Here is a 21,267-nt window from a genome sequence, read left to right as displayed (position 1 = left end):
GCCAGTGATGAAAATATAAGTAAAGCTGATTCTCCTGTCAATGAACCTGGAATGACCTTGATCATGTATCTGGATTCCTCTCACGGATCCTCTCCTGTTTTTGATGATGTGGGTTCCACTGCCTCCAGGGCTGGAACTTGTATCATCAATATACGTTTTTGACCGTGATTGGGTGGCCGAACTGTGACTACGTTTCTGTATGTCAGATTGTTGGAGCCATTTGGTCTAGCTGAGAAGATCAAAATTAAATGGCATAGTGTTGTTAATAGATGGGAATGTCGTTCTCAGTGAAGCATGGATTGAAGACAGCAGTTAGATAATTTCTCCAGCTGAATCCACCACCACATTCATCACCAGAGACAATTTTGAGCACGGATACAACGCTAACATCGTGCTTGACCCCAACGCACTGGGGTTTTTCCGATGTTACACACTCCTCCCTATGGGGGATATCCATGATGGAAAAAAATACCCTTACTTCAAACCCTAATATCTGCCAAACTATAACAGCTAGAAAAAAAATTATAGATACATAAGACTCACCAGCTCTTCCACTTTCAAATGAAAATACAGTGCCCTCGCACATTGAACGAGTTTATGGACATCAGACAAGCTCGTTCACTGCGAATTCGTTCACTGTGAACAACATATCTATGAGAAAAATAGCATATGGGCGGCACCGCTTCCTCATAGTCCACTTTTTGAGCCACAGAGATATACTGAAGGGCATATTTCAAACACATACAGTACAGATATATAAAATATAAAACACATGGTTATTTACCTTAAGTGGAGCTGATATCAGTCCTGATTGGCTTGAATACAGGTGGTTATGAGACAGGGAGATACACTTAGGGTGACCCCTCCACGTCACCTTCCACACGCTCGTTCCCGTCACCAGTCCCGCCCTCATCACCTGACTGGACCACTTCCCCACTTGCCTCTGCCTCATTCACTTCTTCCATAAAACCTTCAAAGTCCAAAGATGACACCACTGACATCACATTATTGTCTTCACCAGTAAGTGTAGCAGATGACGTAGAGGCACCTGGCTCCTGTTGTTCTTGAGTTCGGTAGTAGCATGTGATGTGTGTTTTTCTTCTGGTGACTTCCGTATTATGCCCTTTAATGTAATAATGAAAAGTGGTTTCTTCTCCACTGAGCACTTCTGTGGCCTAAGGTAGCTGGTTTCATTTGTCTCGACCTCTTCTCTCAGAACATCCACTGCTGCCAGAATTTTACTGATCTTCGACATAGGCAAATCTTCGTCCTCCATTGGATTCTGCTCAACAGGCTGCTCAGATCTGGCCCCTTGTGCAGTGTTTACTAGGGGAGGGGGGGTCGTTCAACATGGGAGATGGCAGTTACGGCCTACTCTTTTCCCTAGTTTCATTCACTCGGGGTTCTGCTCGTTCATTGTGGTTTTGTTGGCCTGATTACCCCCTGCTCGTTCACCAGTCGAATCACTTACTCTGAATACTCGTACGTTCACTGTGAGGGGGCACTGTATCCCCAAGTCTCTCGGTGGTCCCATTGATGAGTAAGGATAAGTTAAAGTTCAAAGAGTGACGGGAAGAAGCTTGCTGCTATACATGTCAATTGGCGTTGCTCCGCACCCAAAATCGTGAAGGTTATACATGTCATCCGGCGCTTAGGGGTTAATGATATACCTGTTCCACATACTCCCTCCACTAAGATCTGAGTAGTGATAGATGACACATAGATTGATGAACCACTTGCACACATAAAGATGTGATGCACCCATGGAGTAAGCACATTTAAGGCGCTGACAGGGACAGATTTTTGACAGCAAAAAGAAATGCTCTCCTACTCTGTAAACAGTATATCAGATCAGTGTTATCCTGTGCTTCCCCAGTATTGGCTCCCATCCTATCTGATAACCACTACAACACCTTGTGGACCATATAAAACAATACTCTATTTATCTTTACTATCTGCACCAGTATTGCACCCAAAGCTCACTTACACTATGAAACTAAAGTCCTCTATGTTAGACAATAGCTTGAAATGAGAGGCACACCATTCAGTGTGGCAGCCTGTACTGACACAACCCCCCAGTCATTTTGTGACAAACACACAGTACAACTAGGCACATAAGGACCTGGAGCGGTGGCATCTTCGCTGTGGGTCTACTCCCCAGAGGCTGGCAAAGAGAAGAGGACAGCTTGGGGGCCAAACCACCGCAAACCTCTCCAGCCCCTCACGGGGTCCAAGTACCTGGGAGTGGCTTTGGTCGCCCGGACAAACACCACATCTCTCAACACAACACATACAACAACACCGTTTTTTCTACACCGAGATATGACTCCGCGGCAGTCATTTCTCGACGACTTCTTCTAGCCAGGGACATTGAAAGCAATCCAGGACCCACGAACAAATACATGTGTCCAACATGCTCAAAACTTTAAATGTTGAGCTGACAGACAAAGGGTTCAGTTCAGTGCAGTTCCTGTAAGAATTAGACCCATTACACCTACACAACACTTGCATCCAGAAACCATTACACAAACACCTGTACCTGCTCCTTATGCTCCTTTCCCCCATCCACTAACCCCCCCACCAACCCTACTACTTCCTCCACATCTCCTCAGCCAAACCCACTGATCCTTCCCACACCATCCAGTCCCCCAACCCCTCCCATCCCAACCTATCCTAATCCACCCCAACCCTTACCTCCATCACAACCTTCTCCTACCCCCTCCCCTCCACCAACACCACCACCTCGCCCGCGTGCTGCAGCAGCCAGCACACATCGAACACGTTTTTTTTTTTTTTTTTTTTATGCGAGGAAGAAGGAACCAAAGGCCATGAGCCCGCAGTAACAGTTCCCTCCAAGAGAAAAACAAAATACAATAGAGAGCCAAATTCAAGATCCGATCATTTTGAGATGCCTGGACACACTGCGTTTGAAAGACTGGAGATCATAGGCAGGAGGAAATACAGACAGAGGGAGACAGTTCCAGAGCTGACCTGTTGCATGAATGAAAGACTGGGAGTAACGGTTAACTCTTGCATTAGAGAGTTGGACAGAAAAGGGATGAGAGTTTGCTGCCAGACAGGTGCTACGCGCCCGTCGTAGAGGTGGAGGAATGCAAGCAGACAGTTCAGAGGAGCAGTGACCATTAAAGTAGCGATAGAAAAGAGATAAAGATGCAACAGTGCGGCGAAGAGACAGAGGTTGAAGGGAGTCAGTAAGAGGAGGAGAGTTAATGAGACGAAAAGCCTTTGACTCCACCCTATTGAGAAGAGCTGTATGTGGAGAGCCTCCCCACACATGAGAGTTGTACTCCACACAGGGGCGGATAAAACCCCTGTATAGAGTCAACAATTGTGCAGGGGTAAAGAAAGAGCGGAGTCGGCTTAGCACACCCAATCTCTTGGAAGCAGATTTTACAAGAGATGTAATATGATCTTTCCAAGATAAGTCCCGAGTAAATGAAACCCCCAGCATGTTCAAGGATGATGCAGGATTAATCTGAATATTATTAAACATTAGTGGGTATACCTGTGGAAGATTTTGTCGGGTTGATAGGTGTAAGAACTGAGTCTTAGAAGCATTAAAGACAACCATATTATTTTTACCCCAGTCAGAGATATGAGTTAAACATAGATGGCATAAGCACCAAAAAGCAAGAACTCACACAATTCATCGAACAACAAAATATACACATTACCATCTTACAAGAAACAAAACTACACAGAACACAGAAAACACCAACATTTCATAACTTCACCACCATTCGACAAGACTGGGCTGACGGCAGTGGCGGTGGACTCATCACCCTTGTATACAAATCCATCAGCTTTTCAGATACCAGTGTGCACACAAAGTCACTTCTCCCACATGACACCACAACAGATATACAATCAATCAAAATATGCACTGGTAACAAATCACATATAACAATCGCTAACACATACTTCGTCCCCCACAGTACCACACAATTACTCTCCACAAATACACCACATTGCTAACATACCCAACATCATCCTGGGTGGTGAGTTCAACGCCAAGGCATCGGTCTGGCATGTCAACAACCCTGACACAAACAGAGGGCAGGTACTACAATCCCAGACAGATCATCTTTTCATACTGAATAATCTTCATCAACATACCCATATCCCATACCAAGCCTTCTTCCTCCCATCATCCTCAGACATCACTTTCTGCTTCCCAAACCTCACCCCCTCTACATCCTGGAGAGTGGTCAAAATTGGATCAGATCACCTCCCAGTCATCATCACTACCAAAACCAGAATCACCCCAGCTGGCCAAAGACAAACATACACTAATTATGAGAGCCAACTGGGAAGCCTTCACAACTGAAACAGAATAACATTTTGAAACACTAAACAGTACACACATCACAAACATCAGCATTGCTGTGCACACTTTCAATACAATTATACAAAATGCAGACAAAAGACACATCCCTAGAGGCAACAGAGACACAATCCCAACTTCAAACCAGAAATTCAAGGCCTCATCAGTCAGCGGGACACACTGCGGCGCTCCCCAACACCCCATACACAAGACACCGTACAACAAATACGAGAACTCAGCGCTCAAACAATAAAATATCAGAAGAGCAAACACTATACTGGAATAATTATCTCCAAACACTTGACCACAAAACAAACACCGGGAAACTCTACAACACACTAAACAGCATCACACTCTCCAACAGCAGCACTACACAATCACATGCTGCTGTCACAACAACAGACACTGTACCTTCAAACAAACAACTTGCAAACACTCTCATCAATCACTTTTCACATATCAGTCATCTAAACCCCCATCGCGATGACTGACGTATCATCTGACGTAAGAGACAGTTCCCCACAGACCCAGACTACACACCTTTCACTTACAGCCAGACAAAGCACATCATTAGCAACCTTAAGCACTCATGTGCCTGTGGACTAGATAACATAAGCAACATTCGTCTTAAACACTGTGGACCACAAGGCATACAAGCACTCACCAACATATCAGACTACAGCTATTCACACAACATAATACCCAACATCTGGAAGCATGGCATTACCATCACTATCCCTAAACCCCATGTTACCTTCCTCACACCACCCCATCACACTCCTCTGCATCCCCTCTAAAGTCACTGAACGACTGGTACTACAACTAGTTACACCTCACATCCCTTTAGCCCAACCACAACATGGCTTTAGGCCACTACACTCCACAACCACTCTTCTTACAGACCTTACACAGAGAGTTTTTGATGGCATGAATTCAGCTAGGCCACCACAGAACACTCCTAGTCACACTAGACATCAGCAAAGCTCTTGATGCCATCCCCCGCCACAACCTCACAAACAAAGGAGTAACACAAACATGCACAATAACACAAAAAGATGGTTGGCAAACTATTCAGCCGGCAGATGTGCACATGTAACATTTGCCGGTCAGTCTTCGAACATCAGAAATTTCACAAATGGCGTCCCCCATGGATCTGTTTTGTCCCCTACACTCTTTAACCTATACATGCACAACATACCCACACCCCACACACCACAGATACACATAGTTTCCTATGCAGGTGATATAACACATGTACACACCAGAACGCAGACACAGCTGCACACATCCTCCAACCTTACCTCAACACACTACATGAATAGTTCACCACAGACAGGCTCAAAATAGCCCCAGCCAAATCTACAGTGACCCTTCTCACAAACTGGACAGCAGAATACAGTAACATTCCACAGCTCACCATAGACAACACTCCCCTACCACACACACACACACACACACACACACACACACACACACACACACACACACACAATCCTTGGTGTAACATACAATACATCAGTGTCATTTAAACAACACATCACAAGCATTAAAAATAAAATAACACCAAGACTCAATGCCTTGAGGTCACTTGCTCATACAACATTCGGACACAACAAAGAAACCACCACCACAGTATGCAAACGATATATGTGTTCAGTGATGAATTATGCAAGCCCTGCTTGGCTCCCAACCTCACAAAAACACACTCCAACACTCTACAGACCATACAGAACATGGCCCTAAAAATAATTACAGGCCGCACAGCTACTACACGTACAGACCACCCACATCAAGAAACCAAAGTCCTCAAAATCAAGGACCACCTAGACATGAGAGGCACCCAAATTCTTGCTGCAGCCTCCACAGACCCATAACATCTACTACACTACATGGCAGCACATCCACACACATCAAGGAACATCAAAACAACACCCAGCACATGATATCATACACAAGTACTGTCATCTTTCCCCCTTTGCCTGCCTCAGACCAGCTTCCAAAAGGATATCCATACTCAAATCACTCGCCACTTCATTCAGTCACTTAAAGACAACACACAGCTGCTTGCACGGCCTTCTGATATCCACTCTTCTGAATCCTATCTCCCCTGTGAGGACAGGTTCACCTGGCCAGGCTGAGATGTGCGCATCATCCAGCTTTGCATCATCCAGATTTCTTAAGTTACCAGAAGAGGCTGGATGACTCCGTCGCTGATGCCTGTCTGGGATGTAACACAGCACCCCATACTATTAAGCACATTATGGAAGACTCCATTGCACACAATCACCTACGCCAACAACGCGACATATACTCCTTGAGAGCTCTGTGGGAAAGCCCGGTCTCGGCCATGGCCTTCCTTAGGGACTTGGGGCTGTTCGGCCAGATTGCCTAGGGAACAACTACTACTACTACTACTACTAGGCACATAAAACCATCATCTTACAAACATTACCAAACCCTTTTCAACATTCCACCTCCAAACATTTCTACCTAAACATTGAAGAAACACCCACATACCTATCTCATGTGCAGGACAGTACAACACCTCAGTCAAAACACTATAATGTATGCACCCCCTCCTGATGTCCACCCATCAGAAATATCCTTAAACTGAGCCAATTGAGTTTGCCTAGCTTGGCATAGATCAGGACATAACCCAGCCTGCCAAAGGTATCAGCTTAAATTTGGGTTGGATGGAATGACAGATGACATGTGCCCTGCTTGTACAATAGGTCTACACAACATAATGGAGTACTACATATCACATATTACAGTAAGATACAGACAGCATCTACAGTGAAAAGAACCTGTGGGACAACCCCATTGCGGCAGTTGCATATCTGCAGTCAGCATTTCAGTTCGGTCAGGCAAACAGGGTTAAGCAACAATAACAGTTTGATGGACCTGTTACAGCTCTGTCAGTGTGGGATGACTTCTCTGAACATGCTTTCCAGTTCCATTATAGTGTCAAATGTTGCTTGAAGCCATTTCCAAAACTCTGACTCCAACTTCAGTCATTATGGGTGAAAATGGCTTTTTGCCTTCAGAAAAACATCTGATTTTGTTGTTCTTATGACCTTCACATTTGAAGATGCATATGATAATGTCTTGCCAGGTACCACTTTTTCACCATTAAGTTGATGTATACTCTCTTCTTTTATTTACAGTGAAGCTGAAAGAGGAAATCCATCCAAGATACATCCCTGTTAAGCACCAAGTTTTCCCAAGGGTCAGATATTCTGGGTAAATGGAGTCATATTTAACACTGTAGTAACCTTGTTGTCCCTTTGCATGCCTCAGAGACTTTCTTGAACTGACTTTAGCCTGTTATATTTAAAGTATTGTAGTATGTTTATCCTACTTATTTATATTTCATTAGCATACTCCACTGCATGCTGTGATTATAGATGTATCATGCAGGTTTATATGACCAATCCTATAGAGATGCTTGGTTATACGTCATGTATCCATTTTTTAAAAAGTGTTTCTTGCTTGCACGGGTCATCTCTTTGCACCTAGTAGTTGCTTTCCTAGGTGCATGGTGGTTGTCACGTAACTTTTGGGTTATGTCTTATGACCTTGATTTGCCAGCAGAGGCTGTTCTTTCCATATTAAGGTCTGAACAGTTCTTTTACCAGAGGCTTTCACACATTGCACTTTTTATGCATTACTCCACTGTCTGCCTAGTATCTTCTTAATTCTTTGCATGCTCTGTCCCTCAGTATGGCATTATGCATCCATGTTACCTTTGTCACTTCAGTATGCTAAGTTTGTCAGCATTTTACTCTTTGCCTCCTATGTTTTATTGCCGTAGAGCATCATACATCATATAGCATCATCCCATCTTTTCTTTCCACCTGCAGAAAGGGTGAGGATGGGAACAGAAAGCCAGGCAAAGAAAAAATTATGCTAGTTGGCGAACTAATCAACAGCATGCCCAATGATATGGGCCACACATGCTTTCATTCACCTTTTGAGACCCCAAAATCCTGGCTTCACTTGACAGGTATGCTTGTCCACACAGTCTCATACGTATTTATCTGAGAGAGTAAGTCAGATGACTGTCAAGTTAAAAAGGGGCTCCAAATCCTCATCATATACTCTGGACAAAATTTAATCCAGCAGCTGTTTCCTTTATCAGTTGTGTAGCATCATCAGCTTCTGTACCTCTCTTTTTCACATGCTCATTTACCATGTCTGTCAAACTTCTCCTTGGCCTACCATGCCTCCTCTCACCTTTAGACTCACTGATATATATCCTTTTCACCACCTTATTCATGTTTCTTCTCTCCAATTGATGTTAACATCTAATCTCACTCTCTGATGTCCATATGCTTCTTTCCTCCTCATCTTTCATGATCAAATTGTTCCCTATCCTGTCTGCACTCCGTGCTCTACACACATTCCTCAACAGTCCCATCTTCACCGCTGTTGTTCTTGACTTTTCATTTTCATGCCAGACTTTAGTGTCACTATGAACACTGATGTATTTCCTCATATATTGGTCACTGTAGTCGCGTCGTGCGACTCTGAGGTTATTATTGTGTCCTGGCAACCTACCCCTCAATGGTGTGTCCAGTTTTTTGTATAATATGAGACACACGTGATTCATGTATGATATGTTTGTGTATAATAATATTCATGTATATATTCGTACATAATGATATGATTCGTGTATACCATGATACAAAATCGGACGCACTTTTGAATGGTAGGTTGCCAGGGTACGATAATAGCAACCTCAGAGTCATGCGCTGTGACTATACAGTTGGTTCCCTGAGACACAGCCCATAACGGAGGAGATCTCTGACAGTTGGGAATTCGGTTACAGGAAGCTCTCTCTCTGATCTCACCAGGTGGTGGAGATGAGTCTAAGCTTGTAGTCTTGTCTTCACCTGAGACATTTTTGTGGACAGCTGAACAGCTATGACACTGGTGAAGATAGAGAGGTCATTAAATACTTGCAATGCAAATCTGCAACTCTATAACAAAGTTTGCACAATTGCCCAACAGTGACAGTGGATCTCAGTGCAGTTCATTAAGTGGTTTAACTTGCCAGTTTGCAGTGACACTGAAAATGAGAAAAATTCAAAAAAGGTTTAGGTTCTGTCTCAGTAACAATAAAAATTTATTAAAATTCAGCATTATCCTTGTTCTTACACAATAAACCACCCAAATGACATCTTCAGTATTTCAATAACTTGTGTAAATTTGTGTTTTTTGCAAAATTTCAGCACAAAAATGAAGTAGGTAAGTTCCATGTAAGACTATACTTAAATATATATTTGTGTTATCCAGATAAAAATTTGCCATTTGATTACTAGTAATTTTAAAGATATTGATTTTGCCAAAATTGACACAACCTAGTCTCACACGAATATGTTAGAGTAGGCACAGAAACACCTTCATTCAAGCCTTCCACAGCTGCCACACTCAGACCTCTGCTTCTTTCCAAGGCCTTCATAGCAGCAGCTGCCTTCCTTCCCTGTGCCCCTCTATTATCCAGCTTTTGCACATTTACCTCTTTTTCTGGTGGTAGATGGAGGCAGCCATCATCCACTCATGATGTAGTAATGCCAACATGTTCCACCTTTATCACTCCTTTTGTGTGTGTACCCTCCTGTCTTCCTATTTCTCCCATCCTTCAACTAAATTCTTATTACAATACCCTTCTTTCTACTTCAGGTGGCACTACACTGAATGACAAGACTAAAGGTTTCCTGTAACCCAGGAAACCATTTACTATTGTTTCATTCATTTTGTTTCATTTTTAAAGGCTCCAGTATGCTTGCATGTGTCTGTCTTGGTTACCTATTGGTGGCATTCCACAATGCTTGATATTTGTCAGCTTTTTTATTCAGTCCCTTATCCCTGAAGTCACACTCTATGACCTCATCCCTGGTCATTTTCAGTCTGCCTCTTGTAGCTCCACCCTAAGTGTTCAAACCTCTCACTGTCTGCAACCATAATGTCATCTTCCATCCTCACCACATGCCTAAACCATCTCAGTTTACCCTTCCTCATCACAGCACTCATATATATATATATATATATATATATATATATATATATATATATATATATATATATATATATATATATATATATATATATATATTTATATATATATATATATATATATATATATATATATATATATATATATATATATATATATATATATATTCAAGTCCCTCCCTTCCCCTTAAGCCATCATTCACAGTCCTAAGGCCCCAGCCTTCTGTCAAGAATGCATTACACATCCATCAGATCATTATCCTCTCTGTGTGTTTGAGTCTATGAATATCCTCTTCCTTTACTACCCAGGCCTCAGTACTAAACAGCATTACACTGCTCAGTGGTAACCCTATAATCAGGTATCAGAGTGATGTGGTGCATACTGTGGTGTCCTTTTAACTGAGTGGAGAGAGGAGAGACATCAATTAAGCATCTGTCTAAGAACCAAACCTCCTTGCTTTTTCTTGTACCTCTCTGTGGTTAGTTGCTGTCTGCTGCAGGGGAACTCAGTTCACTGCACAGGATGGCCTTGCAGGGGCAATTGCATGCCTGCAATTGATTGGCCTGCTTGGCCAGGCAGAACAGGGTTACTCACCAACAACAACGACCTCCCCTTTGAATCACCCTACCCATATGCTTCAACCGAGGGCTGCAACTTCCCATATACGAATAAGTCAGCTCCCAGGGGCTGTGACTTACCTCACATGAGAGGAATATTGGACAAATTGAGTATATTAGTATTATGATAAGATGCAGTAGTAGTAGTAGTTGTTCCCTAGGCAGTCCGGCCGAACAGCCCCGAGTCCCTTAGGAAGGCCATGCTGAGATGCAGTTGATTGTGATGGTTGGGGCACGTGGAAAGGATGACAGATGACAATTGGGTGCTGAGGGAAGAAGTTCGAACGTGTAGGGTAGAATTGCATGAGGCAGACTGAAAAAGACCTGGGACAAGGTCATAGAGTGTAACCTCTGAATAGGGACTGAATAGGGAAACTGCAAGAGATCAAGCAGCTTGGGAGAGCTACCATTAGGTAACAGGGCCAAGCATGCAATCATGATGGTACCTTTGTAAATGATATGATACCATGTCATGCACAGGTTATGCCTAATTAGACTAATTGGCAGCCCACTCAGACATTGACAGGATTGAGTCCTGCTTGTTTTATTGCCAATTTCTCAGCAACTGGGAAATTTCCAACCACAATAACTCCTTAACTATGGTGAGCTGAGCAAAATAATTTCATGAGTGGGTGTGTCGTACTGCTTCCAGGACAGTGATATACATTTTTATTTCATTTTGCAATGGTTGCTAAAGTGGCCATATAGCCACAGCACAGACTCTGTTTTACAACCCTCCAGCCACAGTCCACAGGTTACATCTTGATCAGTTCAAGTCCTCGTCCATTCAGTGTAACCGCAGTGAGAATCACTTTCTTTTTCAACAGTTATCACTTTCCTCTTATCTAAATTTACCACAGGTGGTGCTGCAAGTAATAATATTAACCAGACCAATGTATTGTTGATATTTGCATTTTTCCAATATCAGACCAGTAATAATATTTATTGTTGATATCAGCATATTGGATATGGACAGAAGAAACATTAAAATGCAATTAGTTGAAGGTTTCATTTGTTGTTTTGCTTGATTCTTTGCGAAAGAGGGTTGTTACCTTGAAACTGTTTTGCAGTTTAATAAAGAAGAATTAATGTAAACCATTAAAGGTTCAGAATAATAAGTAGTTGAATGGGAAAGGGGTGGGGAGGCAGAATCATGAAAGCCAAAAGCTGTGAGTTGAGAGTGAGATACAATCACAACTTTCTATATGATACGGTTAAATGAAACCCTGTCACTTGATGATTTAGCATATAATGAGGTCAATATAACATGGGTTTAATGGGGATAAGAAGGGTGCCCTTGACCACAAAACCTAAAATCTAAAAACTTTATCCTTTTAGGCTTGCATGTAGCACCTGTCAGTAGCACCATGCATTCCACTAGGGGTAGTATGCTTTGCCAGACACGATTTCCAAGTCACAAGCCTTGGTATTTCACGCACAAAAAATTATCACTTCACTAATATTTCACACCGCACCATTTGTTACGGCTTTGCACTGTTATTTTGCGATAATATTGGTGTTTCAGTGGCCTGTCATGCACAATATGAACCAAAGGCAGATGATCACAACAGGGCCCGTATGCATAAAAGGTCCTGGGACCTAGGAACTAGTCGCAAGTCGTAGGAACTGATCTCAAGTCGTAGGACTTGTTTATAAACGCTCCCACGTCCTAGGACTGGTCCTAAGACACGGAGATTTTAGGTGTAGCCAGGGAGGTGACTTACGACTTAGGAATATTCCTAGGACCTGAAAATGGCTGAACAACAACAAGCTCCAAGGCGTCAGCAGAGAAATTTTCGCCCACGTAGGGACGTGTTGAATGAATTAAGTGATGCAGAACTGATAAGCAGATACCATTTGGATCGTGCAGGAATTATTTTTGTTACTGATTTGGTAAGAGATGTCCTGCAAAGTCCATCTGAGAGGAACCAGGCACTTACCCCGGAGATGAAAGTGATCATTTTGTTGAGATATTTGGCCACAGGTAAAATGCAACTATGCAGCAGTGATGATTTGGGACCCTCACAGCCTACAGTCAGCAGAATTATCTCACAGACATTAAATGCGTTCTACAGACGTGAAATAATGTGTAGATTCTTGAAGTTCCCCACAGACCCCCAAGAACTACAAAGGAAAAAAATCGAATTTATGGAGATTGCTTGCTTCCCCGGGGTGGTTGGAGCAATTGATGGGACACATGTGAGAATATTAGCCCCAAAAGAGTTTGAAGAAGAATATGTGAACAGAAAGCGGTATCATAGCATTAATATACAAGTTGTTTTTGATGCCAAGTACAGAATTATTAACTGTTTGGCCAAGTGGCCAGGGTCAGTGCATGATGCTAGGATACTCAATGAAAGTGGACTTAAAAGAATGTTTGAAAACCGAGAAGTTCCACCGGGGTGCATTCTTCTAGGAGGTTGAATGCTCCCGCGTCGTCTGTATGTTTACAATACACGATAGCCTAGCGTCCACAGAAAAAAGAAAATGTAACTGGAAAATAGATACTTACATTCATCAAGAAATCCACCTACATTATTTCTATAATCATTTTATGACTTAGAGTATTTTACTAAATAATATATCTCTCTATCTTGGCCAAAAACTGCATTTTCGAAAAAAAATATTGCTACAGTTAACACTTTTCCTAAGTCTGGGACTTGGGAAAATTCCTGGGTAGGAATTGCCATGTACGTCCTAGGTAGTGTTTATGAATCGATTCCCAAGACACGGTCCCAGCTGAGAGCAGTTCTTAGGACTTTCCTAGGAACGTTTTTGAATAGGGGCCCAGATGTAAGCAATGGATTGTCATCTGGGCTCAGGGAGCTGACTGGGAGGCTGTGTACATACATTTGACATGATTTGCAAGTCACAAGTTTCAGTATTTAACACCAACAAAAGTTATTGCACACTGCACTGTTTTGTAAGCACTTGCACTGTTATTCGGCAATAACTATGTTATTTCAGTGGCCATTCATACACAAAATTAAACGAAAGGCAGACGACCACAGCAAGCTTAAACACAGGGCAACCATGTTGGCTCAGACAGATGACTGTCAGCTTGCATGCATGACTGCCTCCATATAAGATTTTCATAAGTGGCCATGGCGATTATCGTTTAAGCAAAATTGCGACCAGTTTTCTATTGTTATTTCGAAAATGTATATAACTTTTAAATTATCATTGTAGTGATTTATCACATAGTGAACAGTTGTATAACGAAACAATTATTTGGTGTGTTCTGGTTGTGTGAAAGTGTGGTGGCCATGTGGGTTTATGTATGTAAATGGAGCACACATGCTGTCTTCATCAGCACAAACTGCCTGCAACCATTAGTTCTTACATTCTTTATTTAGTTGTAATATTTGCAGTCATTTCTCACTGTAGTCTAAATGAAGAAGTAATTTACTTCTTAAATTAAGAAAGGAGGCAGTAGATGAGGGCAACAAGAGGACAGTAACTCTGAGATGAGGGGATTGGCAACTTCAGTTAAGTGCAGCTTCTACAGCAAAACAATCCTTTAGTAAATTAGTTGACAGGAAAATGCTATATTTAGATCTTGTCTGTGCTTCTTCATTACAGTACAGTAGATTCATAGTTTTAGCATTATTAAATCTGGACAACTTGATTTTCGACAGTACAGTGAGTCCTTGAAATACAAAAACTTGAAGTACGAATTTCCGATGGTACGAAAGCGATAAATGTAGGACAAATTCCACAATACGAAAGTATCTGTCTCGATGGTACGAAAAACGATACTAGAGGAAATATGAAAAATTCAAAATGGGCATGCTGCACAGCGCCGCGCTCGCTTGCGGTGAGAAAATGAACTAACCCCTCTCTGGTAAACACATTTTTGCGCGCTTCCCAGTCAAGTCACGTCCATCCTCTCCTTTCAGCTTCGCTGTATGTTACGCTGTTTTTCGATGTTCTTCACCTTTTCGTATTTTCACCATGCCTCCCAAGCGCCCTGCATTATCTCCAGCATCCGGGGAACCAGGTGCAAAGAAGAAACAGCATCGTACTCTCACTCTTGAGAGGAAATTGGAAATAATAAGACGCCACAAGGAGGGGCAGGGAGTCTCAGAGATTGGGCAAGCTTTAGGCCTTTCACCATCAATCGTTGGGACTGTAACGAAGAAAAAGGAAATGTACAAGAAGATGGCCACCTCCTTCTCTTCATCTTCAGCCGCCTGCCAAGCCACGAGGACCCGCAGCTTTTGCATGGACTTAGCACCATATCAGCAACACGAATCTCCAGCTGCAGCACAGGTCTGTATTTAACTGTACAGTGTACTAATACTACAGTAATTAGGTGTATGTTTTATTTTTTTATATCTGTACATTAGTATAGTACTGTATACGTGTATTGCATACTTCTAAATAGGAGGGGTAAAGTTTTGGTGGGAGGTCCATTGGGGTCCTGGAATGCATCCCCCCCTTTATATGTATATTTCAGTGGGGAAAATCGTTCCGATATATGAAATTTCGGTTTACGTAAGTTTTTTTTTGGACCCTATCCCTTTCGTATATCGAGGACTCACTGTACATCAAATATCTAGCAGATTGCAGCTTTCTACTACAAACTCGCAGTTTTTGACGGGTCGAGGCAGGCATTTGGGATTTGAAACATGTCTAGGGCCACTTGGTTCTGTGCGCCAACATATTCGGGCTATGTAGAACTGAAAAATTACTGCCACCAATCAAAAAGTAAACACAGGTCATCATACAAGATCATCTGATGGAAAGATTACGACCACTATACCTTGTATACCTCCTTTCTGGTCCTACCCTTGGCAGCCAAGTATTCCTCTCTTACCACCCCTTCTCCATTCCTAGAAAAGCCTTGTTTTCTCCTTAACTTCAGCATCTACTCCCGCATCCCACCTCCATGTTACCATATGTCTTGTAGGGCCCCATTCCCATCCACACACTGAAGCAGTAACTCTCAGGAGATTGAGAGCGCTGTACTGTTCATTTACACTTCTGTCAGCAGCAACCCTCCACACACTCAGTAGACTCTGCAGTAAGATTAATCCTTTCCCATCTATTGCTCTGCACACGTAACATGGACCTCTTCCCCCTGTGCTGCACAAGACCCTCAGGTCCCTTCATCCAGCCTGATATATTGCCTGATAAGTTAGCCAATTCTACATTGTCATTGGTTACTACCTGTGTCCCCTCTTCAGCCAAGCCACATGCTGTCTCCCCCAGCTTTCCTGTCTCTGCACCTGGTAATTCTGCTCCTCCACATCAGCTTGCACCGAGGGCAACCTCCCCAGCCCTCAGATGTCCATTCCTCATAGTCCTTTGTGGACCTCCTGCTAACTGCCCTGTCCGTGTGCAGAAATGAACAGCCCTTTATTTACATCTCTGTCAGTCTCGTTCCCTGGCTTCTCTCCTTCCTCTCTTCTCAGTGATGGCCCCTCAACCTCTTCGCAGATTCCTTCTCTAGAATACCAGGTCCCTTCTTTGGAAAACTTTCGATTTCAAACAGGTGGTAGTGGACCCCGTCCCAAATGTTATTTGTCTGTGAGACTTGGCATTCCCCACATTTCCGTCACTCAGAGGTTTTACCATCTGTCGGGCAAATCATCAGGGTGCTGGAGGTGTTCTAGCTGTTGTGGTCAGGGAGAACATGCCCAGCTCTGTTCTACCTCTGACCCAGCCTCCCCTTGGGGGATGTTGGAAGTTCTTGTGGTCCGCCTTATCTTTGTGATGGGTTGGATCACTGTGACGGTTTGCTGCAACCCTTGTAAGAACATTGGCCTAGAAGAACTCTGGGGCTATCAAGACCAGTTCCCTTCACCTTGCCTCCTCCTGAGTGATTGTAATGCCTTCCACACTTCATCTGTATGTGGGGGACTTTGTTTGTTGTGGCTTAACCATTTGGACTGGCCCATATTTGTGGTGGCTCGGCCATTTGGACTGACCCATATTTGTGGTGGCTCGGCCATTTGGACTGACCCATATTTGGGGTCCGACCACCTTCCAGTTATCCTGGATGTCCCTAGCCTTTCTCCACCCTGCCGGCCCTGCCATGTCCACGTTGGATCCCCACACAAGGCTCCTGGTCTTCCTTTACAGTGGTCCTTGGTGACGCTGGGGCTTTGCCAGGAGGACCCTTGGATGACCAGAGGCAGCTTTTACTTCCTGTGTGGTCACAGCAGATGAGGTGACCTTCTGCAAGTCCTCAGCATGTCCCTGAGGCACTGCTGCAGTTCTTTGGTGGTCAGGGAACCACACCAGGGTCATCCGGGCTAGGTAGTCTTCCTGGAATGCCTGGCAGAGGTGTCCCTGCCCTAGCCACTGAGACCTTCACCACCATAGGGATGCAGAATGCAAGAGAACTCTTAACCAGGCATGGCATGCTGCTTGGTCTGCTTTCTGCTTGACCCTCACATTCTCCAGCTCAGCGTCCCCGACTTGGTCCTTCATTCGAGCAATGAATGAAGGACACTTTGGCCTGATGATGTTATTTATGTCATCCTAAAAACTCCCATAAGCTGGCCGATGGCATTACAGGTCTCCCTCATTGTACGATATTTCGTTTAATGATATTTCGCATTTACGATCGTTCTTCTTTAGTACCAATTGTTCATTTTACAATTGAGCTCCCCTGCATATACGATTGATAATATGGAGAAACCCTGCACTCACAGGTAGATCACCTGAGAGTTGCGTGGCATACCCACCCCACGCACACAGTTTCCCGTGCTTCCGCCAGCCAAACATCACTGGTTCCTAGAAAATTCACTGTCAAGTAAATTCGCCATCAGACAATTCCCCGTCAAAACATGGACGATTCCCCGTCAGGACAATTTGCACCCTGGATGCTTCCCCATCATTCTATAAATATACTTATTACTGTATAAATTAATCAGTACTGTACCACTATATTTCAGGGGGATCCATCAAAGTCTGTGTTCAGTAGCGTAGGCTTTGGATATTATTTATTAGTTGCACCTTTAGTCAATAATTATCTTGTTTCTTCCTCGCTGTAGTCGCCTTTGAATTATATTCTAGTGTAACCCATACCTGTTTTCATTAATGACAGCGGATTATCTTGTTATTTTTGTGACAACGAATTGATTTGACAGCAGATTGTCCCGAAACCACATCACCGCCCAGTCTCACCTGTGCTCTCATTCAGCTTACAACCCTCTGTGTGTCTGTGTGCATCAGTGCCCAGGATATTACTATTTTTCCTGTTCTTCATACTGTACCATATATCATGTCATTGTTTATGCTATTTCATGTCTTTATGTTTGCAAATGTACATTCATATGTAATTTAGATGCCCTGCAATACATCTCTATCTATCTATTGCCAGACGCCTCAATCCCGTTTTGGGTGGCCACAAACAAATCGCCTCCAAGTCACCCTGTCCCCCGCGATTACACTGCCCTGCTCCCAACTCACACCCTCCCCTCTTATATACCTCTCCACCCCATCCCTCCATCTCATCCTCGGCCTCCCCCTCCCTCTTCCCCCCTCCACCTTACTCACATACACTCTCTTCGTCAGTCTTTCACCCTCCATCCTCTCCACATGGCCAAACCACCTCAGTGTGTTCCTCATAACGCTTCCTATCACATCCACATCAACACCACAACACTCCTTTATATCCTCATTCGTCAGCCTGTCTCTCCATGTGACTCCACAGGCTCCTCTTAAATAACTCATTTCCACTGCTCTCAGTCTTGACTTGTGTCCTTCCAACAACGTCCAAGCTTCACTTCCGTACGTTAGAGTTGTTATCACAATACTGTCATGTAGTAACTTTTTCACTTCCATGCTCACTTCCCTGTTTCTTATCACTGCTTTCAAAGAACCAGCAAACTTTCTTCCCTGCTGTACCCTTTCAAGCACTGCACCCTCCAAACCTCCATCCTTACTCATCACACTACCCAAGTACTTAAACGTACTCACATTTTCCAATTCCTCACCATCCAACCTCGCTGTACATTCACTGACTTCACCTCTCTCAAAGACCATCACTTTACTCTTCCCTACATTCACCTTTAGATTCCGTTTCTTACACACTCTCTCAAACTCATCCACCAAGCCTTGCAGCTCCCCTTCGTCTTCACTCAACAACACAGTGTCATCTGCAAACAACAGTACAGGGAGTTTCCAGACACTATCTTCTCTCACCAGGGCCACTCCAACATCCACTACCCTACCTTGTACCTCTTTTAATACCCCATCCATGTACAGATTGAACAACCATGGGGACATGACACATCCCTGTTTCAAACCAACTTTCAAAGAGAAAAATTCACTTAGTTCACCATCCACACGCACTGCAGCCTTCGCACCATCGTACATACTCTTCACAGCATTCAACAACTTCCCATCTACTCCATATATTCTTAACACTTTCCACAATCCTTGTCTATCCACCCTGACATATGCTTTCTCCAAATCCATGAAAGCCACATACAACTTCTTTCCCTTCTCTAGAAACTTTTCCACTAAAGATCTAAGAATGAATATCTGATCTACACAACGTCTTCCCTTCCTAAAGTCTCCCTGTTCTTCTCCAACTAATTTCTTTGTTCTTTCTCTAACTCTGTCAATAAGTATCCTACCATACACTTTTCCTATTATACTAAGAAGACAAATGCACCTATGATTACCACACACTTCTTTTTCCCCTTTTCCTTTGTACAAGGGAATAATTATACCTGACTTCCAATCCTCCGGGACTCTACCTTCCTCCCAGGCCAATCTGCACATCTTCCACATCCATTCTACTACTATCTCTCCCCCATGCTTTAGCATTTCACCACACACTCCATCAATTCCTGGGGCTTTCCCCGATTTAACTTTCTTCATTGCTTCCACAACTTCTATCCTACTGATTTCTTCCTGTCTTCTCACCTCCTTCCTTCTCCCAGCCATTCCCCAGCCACTTATACTCGCATTACTTCCATCCTCTACGTTCAACAATTCCTTAAAGTGTTCTCTCCATCGGCTCACTTTTTCTCCCTTCTCCACTGGTAATCTACCATTTTTATCTCACTCCCCTGCTAACTTCACTTCCACCCTGTCTTACTCTTTTCACCTCTCTCCAGAACATTTTCTTACAGTCCCTCTGCTTTACACTCAAATTCCTTCCAAATTCCTCATCCACTCTCTTCTTACTCTCTCTTACTAATCTTTTCACCTCTCTCTTTCTTTCTACATATAACTCTCTCTTCCGCCTCTCAACTTCTTCCACGCCCCTATTTCTCATCCATTCATAGTATGCTTTCTTCTTTTGTGCCACAGCCTGTTTCACCTCTTCAGTCCACCACGCTGTTCCTTGCACCCCCCTCCGTCTTCTCTTCCTTCCACACACCACTTCACATGCTGCACATATTTCTTCTGTAAATATCCTACACACACCTTCCACATCTCCTATCTGCTCCAATTCATATTTGCCCAGTCGTTCCTCCACTTCTCTTTTATACTCTGCCTTTTTCTCATCCTCTTGTAACCTTTCCACTCTCCTTGCAACTAGTCCTTCCTCTCGTCTTTCCCTTCTTCTATTCCTCCATCTTACTTGAATTCTAATTCTGGCCACCACCAAGTAGTGGTCAGAAAGTCCACTCCCCCAACCTCTATACACTCTTGCATCCTTTACACATCTTCGCATCCTTTCATCCACACACACATAATCAATCATTGCCTTCCTTTCATTCAGTTCACCACCCACCCTTCTCATCACTCGCCATGTATACCTGTGGATCATTTTATGCCTGAAGAGGGTATTGGCTATCACCAACCCCCTCCCAGCACAAATGTCCACTAATGCACTCCCATTCTCATCTATCTCAGCAGGCACACCCCACTCACCAACTATTCCATCCACCTTCACATTCCCAACTTTACCATTCATATCACCAATCAAAAACACTCATTCTTTCCAAACTTTTCCATTCACACTTCTACATTTGTCCAGAACTCTTCTCTCACTCTTCTAGCACGATCTTGCGTTGGTGCATACACACACACAATCGCCCACATTTGTATTCCAACTTTCAGCTTTACCTACACAATCCTTGACCCAACTGATCCATACTGTCTTATGCTCCTCTTCCATCTTTTACTCACAACTATACATACTCCTTCCTTTGCCCTCTCATTCTCACCTACTCCTGCACATATACCCCATCCATACTCCCACACTTTCTCCTCTCCATTTTGTTTCAGTTATTCCACATACATCCACATTCTTTGAAAGCAGTGATAAGAAACAGGGAAGTGAGCATGGAAGTGAAAAAGTTACTACATGACAG

General features: G+C 43.4%; 1 protein-coding gene across 1 annotated transcript in view; it reads left to right on the top strand.

Annotated features, from left to right (window-relative positions):
- The window catches only part of LOC145403136 (uncharacterized), a 108,879-nt gene that overhangs the window by 40,902 nt on the left and 46,710 nt on the right, over positions 1-21,267 (top strand). The window contains exons 6-7 of the mRNA XM_080274962.1: positions 15,171-15,253; positions 17,179-17,342. Of these exons, the coding sequence (XP_080131088.1) occupies positions 15,171-15,253; positions 17,179-17,342 (247 nt within the window). The remainder of the gene's footprint in view (positions 1-15,170; positions 15,254-17,178; positions 17,343-21,267) is intronic.

This window comes from Coenobita brevimanus, chromosome 60 (genome assembly GCF_032717465.1).
Source record: "Coenobita brevimanus isolate Jiangsu-jjx chromosome 60, ASM3271746v2, whole genome shotgun sequence".
Taxonomy (NCBI): Eukaryota; Metazoa; Arthropoda; class Malacostraca; order Decapoda; family Coenobitidae; genus Coenobita; species Coenobita brevimanus.
The sequence above is the reverse complement of the archived record's forward strand: the minus strand, read 5'-3'. Positions and strand labels throughout refer to the sequence as shown.